General features: G+C 34.9%; 1 protein-coding gene across 1 annotated transcript in view; it reads left to right on the top strand.

Annotated features, from left to right (window-relative positions):
• LOC149801679 (protein disulfide-isomerase A3-like) overlaps nt 1-18,266 on the top strand; it is a 31,838-nt gene extending 13,572 nt beyond the window's left edge. Inside the window, exons 6-13 of the mRNA XM_089956828.1 lie at nt 1,546-1,653; nt 3,018-3,144; nt 4,342-4,455; nt 6,818-6,940; nt 7,906-8,112; nt 10,380-10,482; nt 13,266-13,394; nt 18,183-18,266. Of these exons, the coding sequence (XP_089812954.1) occupies nt 1,546-1,653; nt 3,018-3,144; nt 4,342-4,455; nt 6,818-6,940; nt 7,906-8,112; nt 10,380-10,482; nt 13,266-13,394; nt 18,183-18,266 (995 nt within the window). The remainder of the gene's footprint in view (nt 1-1,545; nt 1,654-3,017; nt 3,145-4,341; nt 4,456-6,817; nt 6,941-7,905; nt 8,113-10,379; nt 10,483-13,265; nt 13,395-18,182) is intronic.
• The last annotated feature ends 3,946 nt before the right edge of the window (nt 18,267-22,212 follow it).

Here is a 22,212-nt window from a genome sequence, read left to right as displayed (position 1 = left end):
AAACAAAATCGGATAAAATTTTGATTAATTGATGTGCGCATTTAGTACATATTTTGCGCAATATGTCTTTATGTAACTTCTCTACATTTAGAGATTTATCTCTAGAAAAGATTTGTTTTTGTTTGCATTGCTTTTTATTCTTAGGCGCTTTTTGGAATTTACCAAGCGTATTTCGATATAAAATGATCGAATATACCATTTTATTGATGACGACATGAGTGGTAGACTACTGGACTAAAGACATGTTGAAACTAATCATTAATTTTAAAGTTTAAGGAAAACACGAAAAAGCCATAATATTATCAACTACCAGCCTGTCAAACATTTTCTTTAGAATATTTTCACAGTTAATTTTCATCATTATTTTAATGATTAACTTATTACATTAGAAGTTTATGCATTAGTTACACAAATATCGATACAGACATCTCTATCTCTTTCAAAATAACAGTCAAAATGAGACTTGAAGAATTTAAGTTTTTTGAATTCTTCACAATACTTATTTTATGATAGAATGTCTAAAATAAATTTTTGACAACATTCCTGAAGAAAGGGTTTACATGTCTATGCATTTGGATCATGCCGTAAATCATGAAAACAACTTTTACCAACTGGGCTAAACTTTATAGATGACTAACACATCTCACCTATGTTTGCCTGGGTCCGAGTCTCTGCTTCGCTAACGTGGGAATCTAAGACAGCTTCCCAATAACTTCCCATGGTCGTGGTGGTTCTACCTAGGATTTTACACCAAATATACTAGCGCCATGTATAGCAAATTATGTGCTGAAAAAAATGGCGTCAAAGCGGGCAGCTTTACCAACAACAATTGTTTTATCGTATGGCCGATTAATCATTGGTTAAATTTCCACCTCCTTTTTGGTAATTTAAAACTCCCTTGTTTTCTGTAGCTGTATTACATTTGCAGTATATTTTATCTGCGCGTTATCTACATATTGCAAAGTCGTTCTAACTGTAGTATTTTGCATAATTACTACAGTTTATATCTGCATACTATTATATTTGATTTGCATTTTGTGTTAGTTTTTACTATATGTTTTTATTTCATTAAATTCTATTGTAATGTAACATTGTTGTACTTGACCTTGTCATAAACTGGGCTTCGTTAGTAGTTGTGCCACATTATCTGTTTAATATAGGCGACACTGATCACCTTCAGATATCTTTTATTTAGGACTATAGATTATTAGGACTCGGTATCTGTGTTCTAGGATTATTTGGGATTTAATTCGTAATACCGTACGTTCCTAGATATTGCATTTTTATTTTATAGAGTAGGGAAATAAAGTATTTGTTTTATTTTACAAAGCTTGTTGCTTTTCGCTCTTTTTTATAATTCATTTTAAGAGCATATACTCGTAACAATACTTTAATTGTTTTTCGTGTTCAAGACAAGCACTTTATTTATTATTGGATCGTTAGATTTTCTTCGGATTGTAATCAATACGCAAATATTTATACAGCATTTTAATTTCAACATATCAGAAATGCTATCATAGCGTTATATTTACGTTTTATTATCAGATTTGATTGTGAAGAACATGCAAAACAAGGCCATTCCTGCATCTACAGAACTGAAAACTGTTGAAGCTGTCGAGAACCTATTAAAACATAACGCCTTTTCAGTGATAGGTATGTACATAGTTATAGTTGGTATCTGTGTGAGCGAATTTCACCTATATTGACAAAACAATAGGTGCTATATCGGAGACTGTTAACTTCTAAATGACCTCCGTGTGATAGCTATATTTTACATGCCCTCCATCAGGCAGAACGTTTATATTATGATTGCTATAGTCTGTGTATCATAAGTGTCTTTGAATAATTAATTTAGTATCTGCAGGATACCATCACTGACCCATTAATGAACAGTGGGGCACGACAAAATCTTTTTAATTTAACTGACAAGATCCTTCTAATTTATGACCAGTAGCTTAATTGTCAATATCATTTTGATTGAAAGAAGCAAATGTTCTCCGCACATTAACACTCTCCTAATTTCACATACCTGTATAAATGTTTGTAATGCTTCTACATACAGTAAGAAAGAAGCTTTTGAATTAGGGATGAAAATGTCAAACTTAACGGTCACTGTGACAAGCTGAAGAAAAGTGGTTTCAGCTATCCAACTTTCTATACAGATATGACTATTGAACATTGGCAAGATGTACATAATGTACCTTTCACGATACACGTGTTATGACCCTCTATTAATACAGAAGGTGTATATAGAGTTACATTGGCTGTTTATCCTTACATGTGTTAAGCTGTTTAAGTTTGCTTGTGATACAGATTTACGTGCACAATTGATCGTCAGTGAAGAGGTAACCAGAGTCGATTCATCTTCATAAAATTGGAACATAGAAAAGCACAACGAATATGACATGCTTGAAATTAATCCCAAAAGACCGGCGACCTATTAATGATAATGTAAAGCAGTTGATGAGCACACCTTTAACAGTGATAGCATTTGCTGGTGGTCCATATTTACAACAAAATATATATATTATCAGACTTTATATTGAAAACATTTAAGTGAAGTTGAAATGTGAAAATGCGACCTATATTTATATAAGGCGTTTCCTATCAACAGCATCATAGCGCCATATCATCTATTTCGTATTACCACGGTTATGTTTCTCTAATTACAAAAGTCAACTAGGGTTATATTTTATTAAAACTGATAATTATATTCTGCTGGCTAATACACATCTACAATTTTAGTTCATCCAATACATTTGTTTTCGTCTGTATTTAGTATATCCGTTGTGCAGAAAATATAATAGACTACGGGTTACTTTAAAGTATACTTTTCTAAACAGAGGAAGTGTCCATAATTAATGTTCTTTAGCATTTTATGCAGCCTGTTATTTACATAGGTTTATCTTAAAATATGTAAACATATTTATACAATAAGAACCCACGTAAAAAAAACAACAGAGTGATTGAAATGGTTAAGATTTAATAGGTCTTGTTTTTTAAATTTTATGTTGCAGGTTTCTTCAGCAATAGCGAGAGTGAATTGGCAAAAATTTACCTGAAGGTAGCGCATGCTATAAGGGGTGAAATATTATTTTCCCATACCACAGAACAAGCCATCAGAAACAATTATAGTTATAACGAGTAAGTGTAGAACTTTCCACTTAATGACAATTTAACCCTTTTGTCTTCATTAACCATGTACCCGTGAATTTATTTATAGCGAATCATATAGCCTATATAATAGAAAGTTATAATTGCAAAATTACACAACTGTGTCGGTCCACATTGAGCAAGAAGGGATTTAATTCAATTGCAGCAAGAACTGATTAAGCTCAATTTGGTTGTATTACAGATCCTGATATAAGTTTAGACTGGATCCCTGCAAGCCTTCAGTCTCGCCTCTCAAATAACGAACATGGTACTTTCAGTTTTCTTTCAAACTTCGAGTTCTGTTGATGCCCAATTTCCAGTAAATCATGAACATGTCTTTGTTGGCCAGTTACGGCAAATGACAAGAAACGAAATTTATCTTACAGTGCATTCGGTAAAGAATATATTCAATAATCTAAACTGTTACCAGGGTATAATTATATCCAATCATTCTATTCTAATAACATTGTAATTCGTTTTAAATAGCGATTTCTTGACCACTGATACATTCCAATTATCCTTATTCAAATACGTCACCCGATCATAATACCTAATGCATTATAATACCACCTCGCAAATCCAGACCACTCAGGCTACAATGTTCGTCTACTATGCTTAAAGTTATCTGCCAATCTAGGTGGTAGTTAGATAGGGTCACTGTCAAATGATTCGAGAGACCTAAATTAAAGATTAGTATTGAACGTATTTACAAATTAAATTGGAAATATGCAGAGTAAGCTATGATCATCTGAAGAATCATACATTTCAAAGTTAAATACCCACGAAGAGCCCTTACTCAAAAAGTCTTTCCTCCCTTTTCTCTTTGTTTTTACACTACATTTGTAGTTCGTGCTAGTCATTAACTTTCATTATGTACTGATTAGCAGACATGTGTAATATAAAGACTACGTATATCTAGTACTGAGTTAGACATCATAATTGTCAGCAAAACATATTTTAGTACTTACCGGACTAAATAGTGGATTCGTATTCATTTGGGTAGCTCCCGGCTTTGGAAAAGATCTTGCCTCAAATTAAAAAGTAAATTTTACCTTGAATCTTTGGCTTCCATTGAACAGTTACGACAATACTTCTTTCGCCTGCATTATCACTTTTTTGAGACATATCTTTAACGTGCACATTCTAACAACTCATTAATTTTGTAACTGATACTACTCTGTTTTTCAGTGAAATTGTATTGTTCCAGCCAAAGATTTTGCAAAATGAGTTTGAAGAACCTGCGAGAAAGTATGATGATGTTGCATCTGTGCACAATATTACAGCTTGGATTCAAAAGGAAAGGTATTCAGGTTTTAAATAACCACTTTATTAGCAATCGGAAAATATCTCATAGACATATTTACAGTGTTTTTGCTCACAAAATGGGCAAAAGAGTCAAGCAGCATCATACGTATGACTAATAAGAGCTGCAAGACATTTGCTCATGCCATTTTTATAGGTGTTTTTCTCATCTTGATTGCACAGTCAAACTCACCCATGGAATTATCATGTCATGTTCAAAATCTGTTTCTATTTTATTTTCACGATGCAAATAAACAAAAACTGTTTATGTTAGGAAAACGTTAGAAATTAAATGGAGTCCGCGTTATTGTGGACATTCCGTTTCTCCCAGATTCTCGTTTTTTTTTTCGGAAATAGAAAACATCACTGACTATAAAATTGAAATAGAAAGATAGAATTTAGTTGTGTCATATTGTTGTATGCGAGACCGCTATCGAGTACGTACTCCGTTAAGGGAATTTGTACCTACTCCCTTAAGGGGTGCGTCTACCTATTCCTTAAGGGGAGGGCTATAGCTCTCTATCTCTCAAGAATTTAGAGATTTATTGGGAGGGGGTAAAATATTGTATTTGAACCTTTTCAAGATTTATGCTGCTCCCTTATATTTACGAAAAACGTGTGGTATGTATACTCTGTACATAAGGGATTCATTTAGGATGATAGACAGATCCAGTGTCAGATCGCGTCGTATGAGTAATATGATTGACCTTTATTACTTGCAATGATTTGTTTTCTTCAAGTGTTTCATTCATTTCAAAATTTAGCTTGCTTTAGCCAACTGTGAATTGGATATGGTTCCATCTAATCAGATAGCAAAGAAGTATACACTTTTAAACTAGCTACATATCTAGTGCATCGCAAGCGGATGGAAGACAATCGGATTAACGAGAATGCCTTTCCAATATCATCGTAGACTTCGATAAAGATATTAACATTGTTTGAGTATCATAAGTAGAATACAATCTAACCTCGATTTACAAAACGAAGAAAAACAAAATGAAGAAAAGGCAGATAAAGAAAACAGAGAAGAAAGGATAAGAATGCTGTCCTAATAGCAGAAAAAACAAAGGAAACAGCATAAAAAGAAAACAAATAAAGATGAAAGAGTACGAAATATGGCAGAAGAAAAAACAGCAAGGACAATGCCGTTAAGGAAAATGTAAAGAAAATAGAAGCAGCAAAGAAGTAAACGAAAACGATGAATAAGTAAAACATAAAATTAGGAGAAGGAAAGAAGAGTAAAAAAGCAGTAGAATCTTCATTACTGCTAACATCAACAAAACCAAATATAATACCTAAGAAATACCGGCCAAACCGGTACAATCAACAATTATAGAAATAAGGAAGCAAAAACAAATTCGGATTACACAACGGTCATGGAAGACAACAATCTTATGATATCATAAAGCTAATAAACAAAGAAATAAATGTAATCGCAGAGATTAAGACAATAAGGTGTAACGATCTTATTCAATGGTTTATTGATTTTACTTGGTATATACAGATAGTCCTAAATACGCTAGACTCCACTTATTAAAGATACACGTGCCAAATGTTGATCTGGAATGAATTTGACTGGCAAACGTTACCTACCAAGAAAGGGAACAAATTATGCAAAGTCATATTTCAGTTTTACACTATTACGCACGGAACTATTTTTATTCTTCGCGAACTTTCTCCGTTTTGACGAAATGTCAAAACCTTTTCAACGAGGAACATTTGCCAGCATTTCATGTCATTTATATTGTTTTTTCTTCTGATACTTTATTCACATCTTTGAACTCCATGTGCATATTTTAATTCTTAGGATACATTTCTCAATATAGTATCTTATGTTTAAATTTTACTTCAAAGTTTCATCTTATCCCAACTTTAGACAGTAAATTTAATTAATATCATCATAATATCAACACATTTGATTTTGTTTGGGAATGGCATATCTCAGACCAGTCATCGTGAATTGAAGACACCATGAATATTATCCCGAAGACTCCCAATTACCTTGTAACTTACATTATTGTCATTTAAATGAAAACTGTTTTAAGGGTTCAAATGTCAGTACAAATGAATAGCATGTACCGAATCAATTCTATATCCTGAATGTGCTGATGCAGCAACAGTCTGATATATCACATTGACACTATCTGAATCAATCAAAAACAAACAAAATATAGATATATAACATGCATTTAATGTATTATGATGAATGTGGTAACAGCATGGCATCTTATACCTATCTGTATTTTATGGTGTTATGGGTTTATCTCATTTACTCCGTTATGGACATGGCTATTGTCCCCGACAACCTCAGTAAGCAATATCTGTTTCGATGTACTAACTCTAGTTTATTTACTTCTTGCAGCCTTGGTCTATGCTCTGAGCGTACTGAGAAAAATGCCGAAAAATTTAAGAAACCTCTTGTTGTGGTATATTATGATGTGAACTTCGTTGAGAAAGAAAATGATACGATCTATTGGAGAAACAGGTTTGTATACATCTTTGTTCGCTGTATAAAATGTTACTGCTCATACACTTTGGAATTTTTAATCAACACTATTTTTAATGTCTTTCACATTATTGTTAAAACTAATATTAGATCATGGACTGTTTTAACAAAATATTTGAATTATTAGCCAATCCTTTTTTTTGGCACTAAAGCTTCACCCTGAAAGACATTTAAAGACCTCAATTCCATGACAATTATAACGCGTTGATTTACCAAATAGAGTTCTGTAAACAAGTGATATCATAATTAATCTTTCCCATCGATATATATTGAAACCTATAATAATAGCATATATAAACGACCCAGCCACCGATAGGACACTGTGAAGCTAATTAAAATCTACTATCAGAAGTGTTTCTCCACGCTGATATTTGTATTGTGACATACGCAATATGTAGAAACGATAATCCAAAAGCAGTGTTTCAGTCAAAATGCCAATGAGCACTTATAATTCCATGTTATATTAAATTTAGACACATAATTCCTCTCCAGTTATAACTGAATACAAATAAATATGATGTCATAGTCAGATCGTACGTCATATAATAAGACCCTATTTATATACAAATGATCACCTGACCTAGCTATTAGTCGTTCAAATGGAAAATTACAATAAATTTTAAATATATTTGCTCCAAGCACATTCTCATTTCAAAAGGCAGTGTCAACACATTGTTTATAAATCATAATTATCTTACATTACAATCTAACGATCAAGGACAAAGTGAAGAACATACTATGTCTACATACATACATACATACATACATACATACATACATATTAAAATAAATAACCATTTTTAAACCTCGATATTAATGTATTAAACATTCAGACAGGTCTAACATGCCAATTACTTAACCATCATCATGTTTGTACTTTTGAACAGCTGACTATATAAGTATATTTCAAAAAGGTTTTAACATGTTGTTTGTTGGACTTAAAGAGTACTGAAAGTGGCTAAGGACTTTCAGGATGAAGGGAAAGAGGTTACTTTTGCCATCAGCAACCACAAAGTTTGGGTTCATGAGCTTGGGACGTTTGGACTCACTGAACTTAGAAACAACAGGCCGGTGTTTACTCCACGAGACAAACCAGTTGTTACTGCCAGAGACACAAGGGACAGAAAATATGTCATGTCTGATGAGTTCACGTAAGCATTTTACTCACCATCAGAACCTTATTTAGAGTCTAAAGGTAGAATGTGACGATTGATTGTGTTTAATACAGCTAAACACTGATTATCCAGATATTAAATTTGCAGATCATTCACAGTTGTATGAACTTCCTTACACCTACCCTACTATCTATAAAACTAATTGTCTCGACAATGTTTATGATTTTAGATAAGGTTAGTGATACAGTGACACGACGTATAGCTTACATCGTTTCTAAGCAAAGAACTAAAATACCTGCTCAAAGACAAATCACAGTAGTCAAGCGCATTCCTTCAGTTGAGTGGATCGAGAACGGACTTGACAATGCTATTTTAGTTATAGTTGTACTTAGAGTATACATCAAAACCGGAAAGCTCTATAGTAATATATATTCATGTCCCTCCATCTGCCATACTTCATCATACTTCTTTTACTCAGCATAGCTTAACCAGATTTAGAAATAAGTGGGTGTTGTTTAGTAATTGAATTTCCGGTGATACTTAGATATTTCTTTTAACGATCTTATCTAGTAAGGACTGATTATGACAGAGATACTGCACTTTTTTCACCAAATTTAAATTTTCACTAAAGAAGAACCTTATAACCAACATAGCTCATTAATATTATTATACCCTGAAACAACTTGATATGTAGGGTCTATCATTGACCTAGATGTGGGTTTAATTGTGTTTTTTTTCTTAGCCGTATTTTGCTTATAGTTATGGCTCGTGAACATTAACCGTATTATGTTCATATGGGTCACGTATGCGTTTAACAGGAATTATATCAGTAATGGATATCATTGCTTTAAGAATTTAATTCTACATACCTTTAAATGGTAATTATTTACTTTATTTGGATCCTCATTCATTTATATTTCTTTGGAAGGTCGTTGTTCACATGTATGTTGACATGTTTGGACGATATCAACCGAACGGTGTGATCAGTAACTTCCAGATTTAATGGTGTGCGCTGTGATGTCATGGCGAAAGCTACGCATGTTGATAAACAAGTTCGCATTTCCTATATATATCGTGGCCATTAGACTCGACGTGTTCTCTTCATTACTAAGTCTAGTCCTTGGCTAAACTTGTAAATGCCCATAGCAATCGATAATTAGGCTCAATCATTGGTCTTCGTGCTCCCCAATAAATTAAACCTACATCTATGCCAAAACTACCTACCCATCAATCTGATCAGTTACCCAAGCAAGGTCACACCAAGATCATACGAGCCATCGTATCATACGAAGGCCACTTGACCACTGTGAAAAAGCTTACACTAAAGTAGTACGGTCATGTCTCATACTATTCTGGACTGGCAAAACCAGTCTTGCAAGGCACAGTACGAGAGTTGAGACGAAGAGGCAGCCATAAACATAGGTGGGAAGACAACATTAAAGAGGGGACAGGCATGGGATATGTATATTATTAAAGGACAGTAGAGAACAGGGACAGATGAAGACATTTGGTTGTAAAGTCAATTGTGGTGCCAAAACAACCACTTGCGTTAAGGATTGATGATGATGATGATGATGATGATGATTGTCGAATGTTCTTAGATGATGCTATTTGTTATGACTACTGTTTGTTGAAAGTGCTTAGATAATGTTATCTGGTATAAATACTGTTTGTCAAATGTGCTTAGATGATTTTATTTGGCATGAATACTGTCGAAATAGTTTTAATGGGGTTTTACATAGTTTGAACATTCGTATGCCTTTCTCTAGGCAAATTGTTTACGCAGGTGGAAACTGAAAATGTTGCTTCTAATAAGCACAGCTCAAGAATAATTCAAAATATTTCCATGAAATTCTGAAACAAAATTGTATCTTAGATCTAGAAATGGTCTTGTGAGGTGTTTTATACGTCATGACCCTGTGAATCAACTTCATATTTTCGGATGGAATGTTACTCTAATTAGCCTGACTCATGAATCACGTAGCATACTTCAGTGCAAATTTATGTGAACATTGTTTATTGAACCGTGATGTACTAAAGGCTAGTACTTCTTGAATTTCTTGTCAACCGTTTGAAAACGATTATTCCAATTTTATTTGACTTTTCTAAAATGATACCTGATTTCATGAGCATTTAATCTCATATGTGATTATCGAGATATATTTCACTATTTTTGGCAGCTATATCGTCTTGAACATTTTAACATTTTATGTTAAGCCTTTTAGACAGTCATGTCATTTCTACATCAGTCTTCGTATTGACCTATCATTATTATTATTATTATTTTATTATCATTATTACAGAGAGGAGAATCTAGAAAAGTTTGTAAACGACCTGCTGGATGAAAAATTAGAACAATACTTGTTATCTGAGCCTATTCCTGCTTCAAATGACGGGCCTGTCAAGGTACAAAGCAAAACAAACTAGAAATCAAGCTCAGTACTCGAAAATGATAACGCGTTTCTTACAGGTGTATAGTATATTATATGTGCTGAGCTCCAAGGTTTCACCTGTTAAATTCCGACTGCTCCCTGCTGTTATTGGCTCATGCATTTCGAAAACACAATGTCTCACTTTCGATATATATGACATGGTGTGCGTATTAATTAATAACAGCAGGGATACTAACGTTTTACTGAGCACATACGACATCTTAGATATTCCAATTTATTACGCCCACAAAAACCAGATTGTCATAATTGCAAGATTTCCCAGTTTGTTTCAAATCTAATAATCATTGCTAGAGATAGGTAGAAGAAAAACATTAGTACAATGGGCAAATCAGGTTACATTATGCATCAAAATATTCTTCTATAGCCCGACAAAAATCTGTTTCCATGCAATATAAAACAATCTGCATTATAAACCATATTTGGACAACATGTTATAATTGCCTATAATGTGATCAAGCTGATACCGAACGAGGGTCAATGTTCTACCGATTTCATTGAACGAGATATTAGAAACACGTCTAAAATGGAGTGATAACCATTTATGGATCACCGTTGGAGAAATTGATCGGCTTTCTCATCATTAATGCGAGTCAAATCTTAAAGTCGTTTGTTACAAAAAAAGTTAAATTAAAGCACAACGAAATATCAGTATATACCGTAAATTGTGTGAAACCATATTGATTTCCAGCTTTTCATGAAATTTACAGAAATGATTTCCTCTGATTTAATTATATGTCATTTCGCAGCACAACTTTGATCCAAGACAATAATTGTTCATAGTTTTAATATTTTCTTGCCACGTTGGCATTACTGTGCAGATATATTATCGACGCATCATCACGCAATATATAGCGCTCATAATATCCATTCATACTTCCAAACAAACGTTTGGTCAAAGGATGTTGAAAGAATAGTATCTCATCTCGTCATCAGAGGATCATCAACGGAGTTTGATTTCTTCAGAAGTGAACGAATATCACTAGTCAGTTAAGATCAAAAAGGTATTTGACTCACGGTACAATTATCTGTTCCAATAGTAAACGTAGGCAAACACCAAATTAACAACTCAATAACTTTTAATATCTGATTGCTTGTGATTTATATACATATCTTAAAGGACTGAAATCTCAGCAATAAAATAGCTTCTGTTATTTCAGTTACAGCTCGGATAAGCTTTCAAAAGATATATTCCTAAATAAGTCTTATATTATCAATCAATCCTGGCCAGACAACCCCATTTATACTCTGTTTATTCGTACATGGCAGTTCTATCTTTTGTTGCCATGTATACATGGACTAAAGATACGTGAATTATATAATTATTCTTCTAGGTCTGGAGGTAAAAAGGTTAAGTTCAAGGAAGTCGTTTCTTAAGTTCTTATATAATTTGGATAAACAAAATTTTGTATTATGACGCATTTGAAAAATGTTAGTCATTTAACCGTTTGTTAATCCTAAAAGCATTGTATATAACTAGAGATGGTGATATATTGAATTGTGGCTTACCGTGACGGCATTGATTGTGTTTAAATTAGGATGAAGGGTTCATATTTTTAATCTCAAAGCACACACACACACACACACACACACACGCATATATATATATATATATATATATATATATATATATATATATATATATATATATATATATATATATATATATATATATATCTTACATTGGTCACACATTACCTGAGTAATGTGGTGGTTTTATAACTATGATCTCAATTCATAGAAGTCGTTCAGTCATATTAATGGGGCTGCACTCCAAGAATGATGGTACGTTCTCGAACTTTATACTAAGGTATCAATGACTTTACCTTGATTGTTCAACAAATGCAATTAAACATAGCAATTGTATATTCACAGGACTTAAATCTTCGTAGCGGAGAAAATGTCGATTCACAGACGGAATGAAATTTAGATGATACAAATCAAGCTAGGGTCCATCATAACAGAATGCAAATGCGTATCATTATATCTCCTGCTAGAATATTTTAATCCTTTTAAGGAAATTAAATTTTGAAGGTTTTAACAACACACAACATCAAAACGTATTACTAAATTTAGATGCGTAAATTCTAGCTGATGTTCTTCGAAATCTGAATTGTTAATAATTAACAAGTTTTCTGGACTTTAATGCTTGAGTGTCAGGTTGAGATCTCGGAGAAGAAAACTTGTGGTCCGATGGGACCCAAAGACCTTACAATGCACACCTTCATAAATATTTTAAGCATTATCGCCAAATATACATTGCTCTCTTTTCTAGTACTCAATATTTTTGCATTGGGATGTAAAAAGAAATAAGCCATAATGATGAAGACCACTTCATATGTATCATGTTTATTGGTGTGAGTGTCGCATCAAGTTTCTGACTGGTATTATTTCATTATCTGAAATCGACTGTAGTGTTGGCCACCTCTTTATTTGTCATAAGGAGACTTCAAAAGTTAATAAACAAGTTATACCGGTATTAATATTTAGACCAATCTTGTCTCTAACAACTTTGTTTGCATGATGGAAGTGGGTGTTAAAATGGAGGTAAATTCAAAACCTAACTGGATACAAGAGGTATTTGTGTGATTATTATGGGAGGTGGACTGTAAATGTATGTCGTTATTCAAATAATTGAACATTATACATATACATATATATAGATAGATATTATTCTATAAAGGAATCAGCCTTTATCTTATGGCACAATACTTTGCATTTGGACGGTTTTGTTTCCAGGTGACAGTTGCTAAAAACTTTGATGAAATAGTCAATAATGAGGACAAGGATGTTCTGATACAGCTTTATGCCCCATGGAGTCCACTTTGCAGGTCCTTCGAACCTAAATACCAGGAACTGGCTGAAAAGGTATGAAGATACTGAATACACAACAGTTACTGAATTTTCTACAAGCATACAATATTTGGAAATAAGTGAGACACGTAACGATTTTTAATCTTTGAAAAATGTAGTTTTTGTTCACATACCAAAAATTGCAAAATGATTTTGATGCATGGATTTTAAAACTTGTTTGATATTAATGCTAGTATACAATTGAGTGTAGAGGATATTAGTGTTGCAAATCAGTTGGAAAATGAACATACCAGGTAGCCAATGTTTAAAAAATCTTTTCATGCATCGAACACATTTTTGTCAAATTATGAACAGATTACAAGCAATTTATAAAGTCAAATCACTTAGTTACATTTCTTATTGTACTCAAACATTTTACTAACAGATGATTTGTGTATCACCTATTAATGACGAGCCTAATATCATTTATTATATTCTCATGTTTCGAAACGTAAATCCCGAATAAGGGTTTTAAAGTATATGAATAATGATGGGTAGGTTACGAAGTAGTGTATGGTCGAGACAGATTTATCTTTCGAACTACAAAGTATGTCGTACCAGCATGTGCAACATAAGAGATGAACACAATTCTTGTTTACAGTATAAATGGTTGTTACAAGCTATAATTCTAGTTTATTAGGGAACACAGTCTCTATTTCGATAGTATAGCTGCAAGAAATATTGGAGATTTTCGTCACATTTGAACTATGCTGTCATCATCAATGTTGGAGAATGCACTCGTGTGTACCATGTGGTGTACATGGTCAAACTGTAATGAGACAAATATGTACATAATATGCCACTTGATCAGCATGTGGATAATCAGGGTACATGTTCTTTTGGATGTTGTACATATACCTATGTAATTAGCTGCACTGGTTATGAGATTAAAAGTGCTTATGAAACAGGTCTGCGTACATCGTCTATGGTCTGTTCATCTTATATCGTTAGTCCATCAATAGCTGATTTCTAAAAGACTAGAACCTATTTTTCTGATATGCAATCAAACATGCATTATGATTTAATATCATTCACATGTTTGACAAGATCCTGCACAATAATAAGGTGGTATATCATGTAATTTGTAGAGCTTGTCTTCACCCAGAAAGCTATATTTCTTATCCTTTTTGCTTGGATAGGACATTGAACCGTTTGCTTATATCATGCTATATGAACCAAGTTGGACATTTCTCCAGCAATGAGATATTCTGCCTCTTTGTTTGACTTTGATGCAACTGTATAGGCCAGAATGCTAGCCCGATTTTGAATAACCGTAAAGGATTTGTTAAGATGATAAATTAACATGAATGAGTTTCACGATTACTAATGTGATGGTCTTGCATCAACTTCGTTAAGCTGTAACCACAGTAAAAACGTAATTTTCATGCAGTACTGAATCCATCAAGAGATCGGACACTTTCGAATGTGACTAGGATCCACACATAATTGTGAGGTGATCTTATTTCAGATTGACAGAAATCTTGTAGCCATAGTTTTTATATTGTGCTCAAGATTAAAATGATATAGCTTTATATGAGCAAGAACCTGCATGAACTTGCTAATGCACGTAATCTGTATATACTAAATACTTGATTTTTATGAGAGTGACTAGTCGTATTACCAATTTCCTAACTGTCCCTCTGGTCCTATATTTGATCAATCATGGTCAATATTCTTAAGCCATTAAGGTCTGGGATGGGTACAGTTATGCAAGGGAGCCAGGCATATTAATAATTTAGCTTTACCTCTGATATGAAATGTTTATTATGAACACGATCTACATATATTAGAGAGGTGATTTTACATATAACTGGACGAGCTTCTTACCAAAGGAATATACTGTGTTCTCACCAGACTGTAATCATACTTGTACAATTGTAAAAAGGCGTAGTGATGTTGCTTGATTCTTTCTATCAGCAAGACTTATGCATCAATAGGTGATTAGTTTATATTTGGTATGGAGATACTGTAAACATTAGAGACTATATATTCATAAGACTGTGATCTTACTTTGCAATTTGATCGGTGCCATCAGCATATTGGTTGAGTACGAGTTTGATATACATGCACACTAATGATGTAAAATAGTATCACATTTGTCAACAATTTACAAACTCTACTTTTGATCGGACTTAGACCCCTTTTGTTAAAACTTGTTATCATATTGTGTAGATCATCAAAGCAATAGTATTACATATTAATAAGCTAATATTGTGCCTGACTGTCAAAGCTTGTTACCATTCCGGGGAAATAATTACTTGGATCTGTAATGAATTTGCTTATAACCATTATGCTATGCGTATTAATTAAACATAATGCTTAAAAATACTCCGTATGAGGAAGATGCTGTTGTTGGCATCCGTTAGTCTAGAGAGACGATGCAACTGCGCCCATGAGAGATGTCCCAATCGGTGGTTGTGCAGCGTCTGCTGTGGCTAAGTAGTCCAATGCGGGAGTGGCAGTCCCTGCTGATTGTGTTGCACTTGAAGGTTGCGTCAGGTGTTGGTTGGAGCTGCTTCTTCTTCCTCTGCGATCGTCTTTCATCAGCTAGCAAGCGTTGCTTGTCCTTTCCGGCGTTCAGACCAGTGATCAGAGCATGTCGCCAGCTTGATCTGTCTAGAGCGAGCTCTTCCCAGGTGTTGACATCGGTATCAAGGGCTTTCATGTCGTGCTTACACACATCCTTGAAGCGGAGATGTGGCCGTCAGAGGCGAGTTCCGAATACATGGCCCAGCCATCTGATGCGGCGTTGGCGGAGGAGTGTGATCATGATGGGAATCTTAGCACGCTCGAGCACCTCGTTGTTTGTTACTCGATCGCTCCAGGTGATCCCGAGTATGCGTCGGAGGCATTGCATATGAAAGGCGGTCAGTCTTTTCTTTTGTGAGGCGTACAGAGTCCAGGTTTCACTGGCGTACAGGAGAGTGCTTAGCACGCATGCACGGTACACGGTGATCTTAGTATTCATGGTCAGCATGCTGTTGTGCCACACTCTCTGCGACAACCTGGAGAGAGTTGTTGATGCCTTTCCGATCCGCTTGTTGAGCTCAGCATCGAGCGAGAGGTTGTTGGTGATGGTAGAGCCGAGGTACATGAACTGACTCACCACCAAACGTTCGTAGTTGTTGATGATGATGTTTGGGGGGTCCGCGTCCTGAACCATCACGTTTGTTTTCTTTAGGCTTATCGTTAACCCAAACTCATCGCATGCTTTAGCAAAGCGGGCCATATGGCGCTGAAGCTCAGTCTCTGTGTGGGTGGCTAGAGCAGCATCGTCTGCGAAGAGCATGTCCCTGATGGTTACTTCACGCACTTTGCTCTTTGCCTTCAGTCGTGCCAGGTTGTACAGTCTGCCGTCTGATCGTGTGTGCAGGTAAATCCATTCTGTGGACGTCCCAAAGGCGTGCTTGAGCAGGACTGCTGCGAAGAAGATGCCGAAGAGCGTGGGAGCAAGGACACAGCTCTGTTTAACTCCACTGCGGATGTCAAAGGGGTCGGATGAGACCCAGAATCTGGTAGTCGTGTCTCCTGTATTGAGGCGATGTCGACCTGGAGTCTTGCGAGTTCGTCGTTGATGACTGAAGTCTTTCGAACATCACTGATTGTCTGGAGATCATCTGAAAGCCCAGTCAGCATGGTCCGGACATTCCAGGTACCTAGCCTGAGGATTGAAGTCTTCTTTTTTATTTTTATTTTGTTATTTCCTGGTACAGTAGTTTCAGTCCGCTTGTCAGGTACTCGCGTACCTTAAACCATACGCACCCAGCAAGGCAGGCGAACTGTGGCGGGACGGCACCTTATTGGCTGGGGGCTGCCCAGTTTGAGGCGGGCCATAGCTGTCCAGTGAAACATGTTGGTCTCTCCCACCGTCAGAAGCAACCACTGGCGTCTGGCTCTACGCCAATCGAGCAGTGACTTATAACCGGTAAACTGCTGCTTCCCCTGTTGTGTCGACGCTGTGGATCGAAGCTGGAGTGCCCTCTCCAGGGCGCAAGCCTGGGCAGGGTGATATGGAGAATCAACTGTTGCCCATGCAGGTGATCCCCCCTCTCCACGCAGCTGATGGGTCCAAGGGAAAGGACAAGCCGATACGTCATGGCACCAGCTGTGTCGCAGGAGTTGCCGAGATCACACTGATATCAATGCCAAGTCGCCTTAGGGACTCCGTCTCCGTATTTTCTGTTGGGGTTTACTCCCTTAGCCTTTCCCATGAGAGGGTATAGTCGCAAGGCAGCGAAGGTTTGAAATCGGAGTTTACCTTCTCCTAGATGGGCGACCACCCAATGTTAACGAGCCCCATCTGCCCGAAGCATCTGGTTTTGAGGCGCCAGAAGCTCGCCTGTCATCCCTTCTCCAGTCAGTTTAAACAGGTTCCGCCACTCGTGAAGGCCTGGAGCTGGATTTGGTTGTCAGAGGCTCTATCAGACGCAAGCCATTGGGAGATTTCCAAGGGTAGTGGGTGCTTATCTCCCACATCTGCCCCAGGCAATGACAACAGCTTATATACTCTTCATAAAATCTGAGTTGCGGTACTTGTTCATCACACACATTTTCACAAAAATCTTTGAATAATAGATAACCTAGTTTCTGACCAAATATCAGAAAGAACGTGACTTCTCCCATTTTCAGCAGATGCTTGTGTTTTCAGGAGGATGAAGTAAAATAATTCCAATCCATATAAATGTCTGGAAGAAAGATTGCATACGTTTGTTGTTGGTTTGCTTTGTTTAACGTAAACGTCATCGTATTGTTTAGAAGATATTACCATAAAGTATATATCATTTAATTAAATTTTGGTTACAGTTAAAGAATGTGTCAGATCTGACCATTGCCAAAATGGATGCCACGGTTAATGAGCTGCCTGAGCCATATACATATACAAAGTGAGTATCATGTTTTGAGAACAGACAATATGATTAGATCACGTGATAACATATGTAAAAACATCATACAATTTAAGCTGCTTTAGAAACTAAATTATATTATCTAAAATGTTTTAGTTCTCCTGATTAACAATATGTACACAATATGTAATGTGTAGCACCAAACATTTTATGTCAATTGATGCAGTTGTTGCCAACGTGCCATCAAATATAATGCCATTGTTACAAACCAAATATTCTTCAAGAAATGTCTTCAAAAACCTATTCAACGTCAAGGGACCAAATTAAGGAATTGAATTTTCCCTTCAAAGTAGATTTATCTTGCTCTCTACATATTGTAAGACACAGTGTACATGCTTATCTCTTTCTAAATCATGTTTAATAATGACCTTTGAATCTGAAACGCAATAGATATATATATTGTTCTTACTTTGAAAGAATATAATGCATAGTATCCTTCTACAATGTAGGTCCTATAGTAAACATTTGATTAAAGACAAAACCAATTTGACTCGGCTGACAAAAGTAAAGAAAGTGTTATCCATATTGTATTAGTGCCTCGTGCTTCTGAAAGGTGTATTCTACCATTAGATGGTCACATTGAATATTTTGCGGAGTTTTTTCTGTTAACGGTGAATACGAAGGATTTCTGAAATGTGTTATCTCAAAGGTTTCACTTTATTTCAAAATTGAAATTATTGTTTACGTATTGCTTGGTTTGAACATCTCTCATTTCAATCGTATTTCAGCTTCCCGTTCATATATATTGCTCCTAAGGGAAATAAGAAAAATCCAACGCTTTACACTGTAAGTATTATAAATTCAGAATGTATTAATATGTGACATATTCTCCCTCACATGTGAAGCAGTGGCGATATATAGGTATCAATCTTCCAACGTAATTGTCATTAATTTAGACGTCCACATGAATGCGTGACACTATTATACAATACAGTCAAGAAACGTTTTACACCACTGTTAAGTAATAACGTTATGAAATTGCTTGTGACACTTTTACATAATACAGTCATGAAACCTTGTGTGACACTATTACATAATACAGTGATTAACTTGTGACAGTTTCATAATAAACGTTTTGTACACTACTTTCATGAAACATTGTGTGACCTTGTTACATAAAACCGTCATGAATCCGTGTGTGAGATTGGTACATAAATACAGACATAAAACCTTATGTGACACTGTTTCATAATACAGTCATGAAAAGTCATAAGTCTATATGTTAGAGAGGGTATATATATGATAACATACTATTGTTATTTGCAAGCTCCAGTGGCTTATTATAAATATTGTCAAGCTCCAATGACTTATTCTAAATACGCATATCTGGAAAAGACAACGATTGTCAGTCTACGAATTGTTGTTTCGTGTATTAAGGTTAAGAGAACTACCAAATCCTTCCTTATTGTTGTTAAGCCCTCAATAGTACAATGTTTACTGGATGGTTTTGAAATTTAGCAATGGTTGGAATGGAAGGTACATAATGGGAAGGCAGATCCAGAAATATTGTTTAGCAGTGGAGTTTGAGAATAATGATAGAAAATATTCCAAGGGACTGTGAGATGGAACCCCATGCAACATTTGTCGAAACATTATGTCCAAGGTATCGGTCGCTTATATAAGCGGTTTGTAAGTAACAGTCCTTACACATTCGTGCCAAATTTGGCTTCAGCTTTAAACTCCACTGGTAACAGACTTGAAGACATTATGTAATAGTCCTATGTATGGCATCTAGTGTCCATGAGCATATGAACGATATCGCTACTGCTATATCATTTGGCGGAATATCCTTTTAGGTCATGTATGTAGTATCGTTGTATTTCTGTAGGTAGAATGGTCTGGGAAACTGTATAGGCTGATATGTTAGAAGTTTAGACAATACTTCCTTTTAAAAAAGCTAAACTCACTTTAGTGTGAAGTTGGTGTGAAATAGTGATATTGTTTAAAACGGTTATTGGAACGAACTGCTAGTGGAGGTGAGTTTTGTAATCATTGGCACGATTCATATTTAAATCATTATGCTAAACTGAGCTCAGAACATGGTCGTATTTGTGACAATCTTTCAAGTTTTAACACAGTGTTTCACCATGAACATACTGTCATATGAATTTAAAGTATTCATTAATTCCTTATAAATATAGCTGAACAGTCTTGAAAAAAATTCTCATTATGTCGAATCTTATTGAATACATACTAATATAAACATAGGATTTGCTTTAAGACAAATACCTGAAATATATAATTGGTCCCATATAACTGTATGCTAATCTTCTGGGCCTTGTGGAATGATCAGAGTTTGAGTAGGGTAACCTTATTTGTATGGTTGTACTGCCAACATTTTGAAGAATACACTATCACTGTCAACCGTTTAAAGAATATTCAATCACTGCCAACAGTTTGAAGAATACACTATCAATGCCAACATTTTAAAGAATATTCTATTATTGCCAACATATTGAATAATATATATCATTGGCAACATTTTGAAGAATGTAATATCAGGTTTGCTCTTTAATATGTCCTTGTGCGAAAACTGCACCACGCTGTGTTTGTCAAAAGGCCATTTTATGTCGCAGATTAGGAATCACTGGATTCTAACAGTTCTTGGGGATTCATTAATATGAACTATATTTCAGTCTAGAATTGATATCCCTGTAATGTCCGTTATAGCAAATGTTACAGTTTATGATTCTATGGTATTTTGTCTAATAAGTAGGAGAAATAAATGCATAAGCAAATAATAAATTTTCTTTTTCTGTCAGGGTGCACTGGATGTTGATGCACTGATACAGTTCATAGCTAAAGAATCAACAAATAGACTCGAGGGATACAACATAAACTGAAAGTTGAAGACAAGCAGGCTGTAATACGCTAATAGCACACTTACATTCTATAATGTGGTTTACGATATAATATTGCCTAGTAGAAACCCATTTATCGATATAACGTGTTTTCATATATTTCTCAGTCGACAGTAATGTACCACATCTTCAATGTTACAAGAAGTAAAATGTATACTGTCTATTTAGTTAGTAACAATAGTTAGGAATGTCTTTTCTCTATGTAGTGTAATCAACTGAGAAAACTGTTTAATTATGTTCAATTCAGAAAGATAATCAATGTAAAAGAGAATACCGTTCTATTTTATTTCATCAATGCTCTTGTAGTCTCTAAGTACTATCGTTTGTGTTAAGTACAGAAGTATGTGTTAATGGAGTAAATAGTCAAGAATTTGTTTCAAGGGTACATAAATTTAGGCGGAAAAGAATTTGTTTATCACCTGTTCAACTCGTTGATATATGAATGTGCAGTTGTAGAAATAGTACTGAATGTGCAGATTCACCAATTAATTTGAATGTGTAAATAAATCAGAATGACACAACCGAGTATGTCTTTGAATGCGTTGTCCATAAGCCCAAAGTAATCTTTAGTTCAGAATATAAATGGTCACGTTGTATTTCCATGAATAATTTAAGAATATAATCATCTACAATTACATATTGTTACAACTCTATTTTCTTACATTAAGTAACAAGAAGGGCGAAACCGATCAAATTTTGTTTGAATATATTACAATATAACTTATTTCCCTACTCACAAAGAGACAGAAGTAAAAATAAAACAATGTGGCGATTGTTACGAATATATGCTCATAGAATAAGTGACATAAAAGAGTTAAAGACCACACACGTTGTGAAATTTAAATATCAATTTATGTCCCTTGAATACAAAATGAAAATAAGAAGATGAGAAAACAACTTACAGTATTGCAAATTATATCCCAATTGTAATCAAAATATTACAGACACAAGTTCTAATAATATAAAGTCCTGAATAAAACTCAGTAGAAGTCTCTAAGAGATCCAAAACTGTATTTATGTAGGGCTGGTGTGTCAACAGTCTTTAGTTGAATTAAAGAAATATAATTC

The sequence above is a fragment of the Sinohyriopsis cumingii genome, chromosome 4 (genome assembly GCF_028554795.1).
Source record: "Sinohyriopsis cumingii isolate HCF-2022 chromosome 4, ASM2855479v2, whole genome shotgun sequence".
Lineage (NCBI taxonomy): Eukaryota > Metazoa > Mollusca > Bivalvia > Unionida > Unionidae > Sinohyriopsis > Sinohyriopsis cumingii.
Note: the sequence above shows the minus strand (reverse complement) of the source record. Positions and strands in the feature narration are given on the sequence as shown.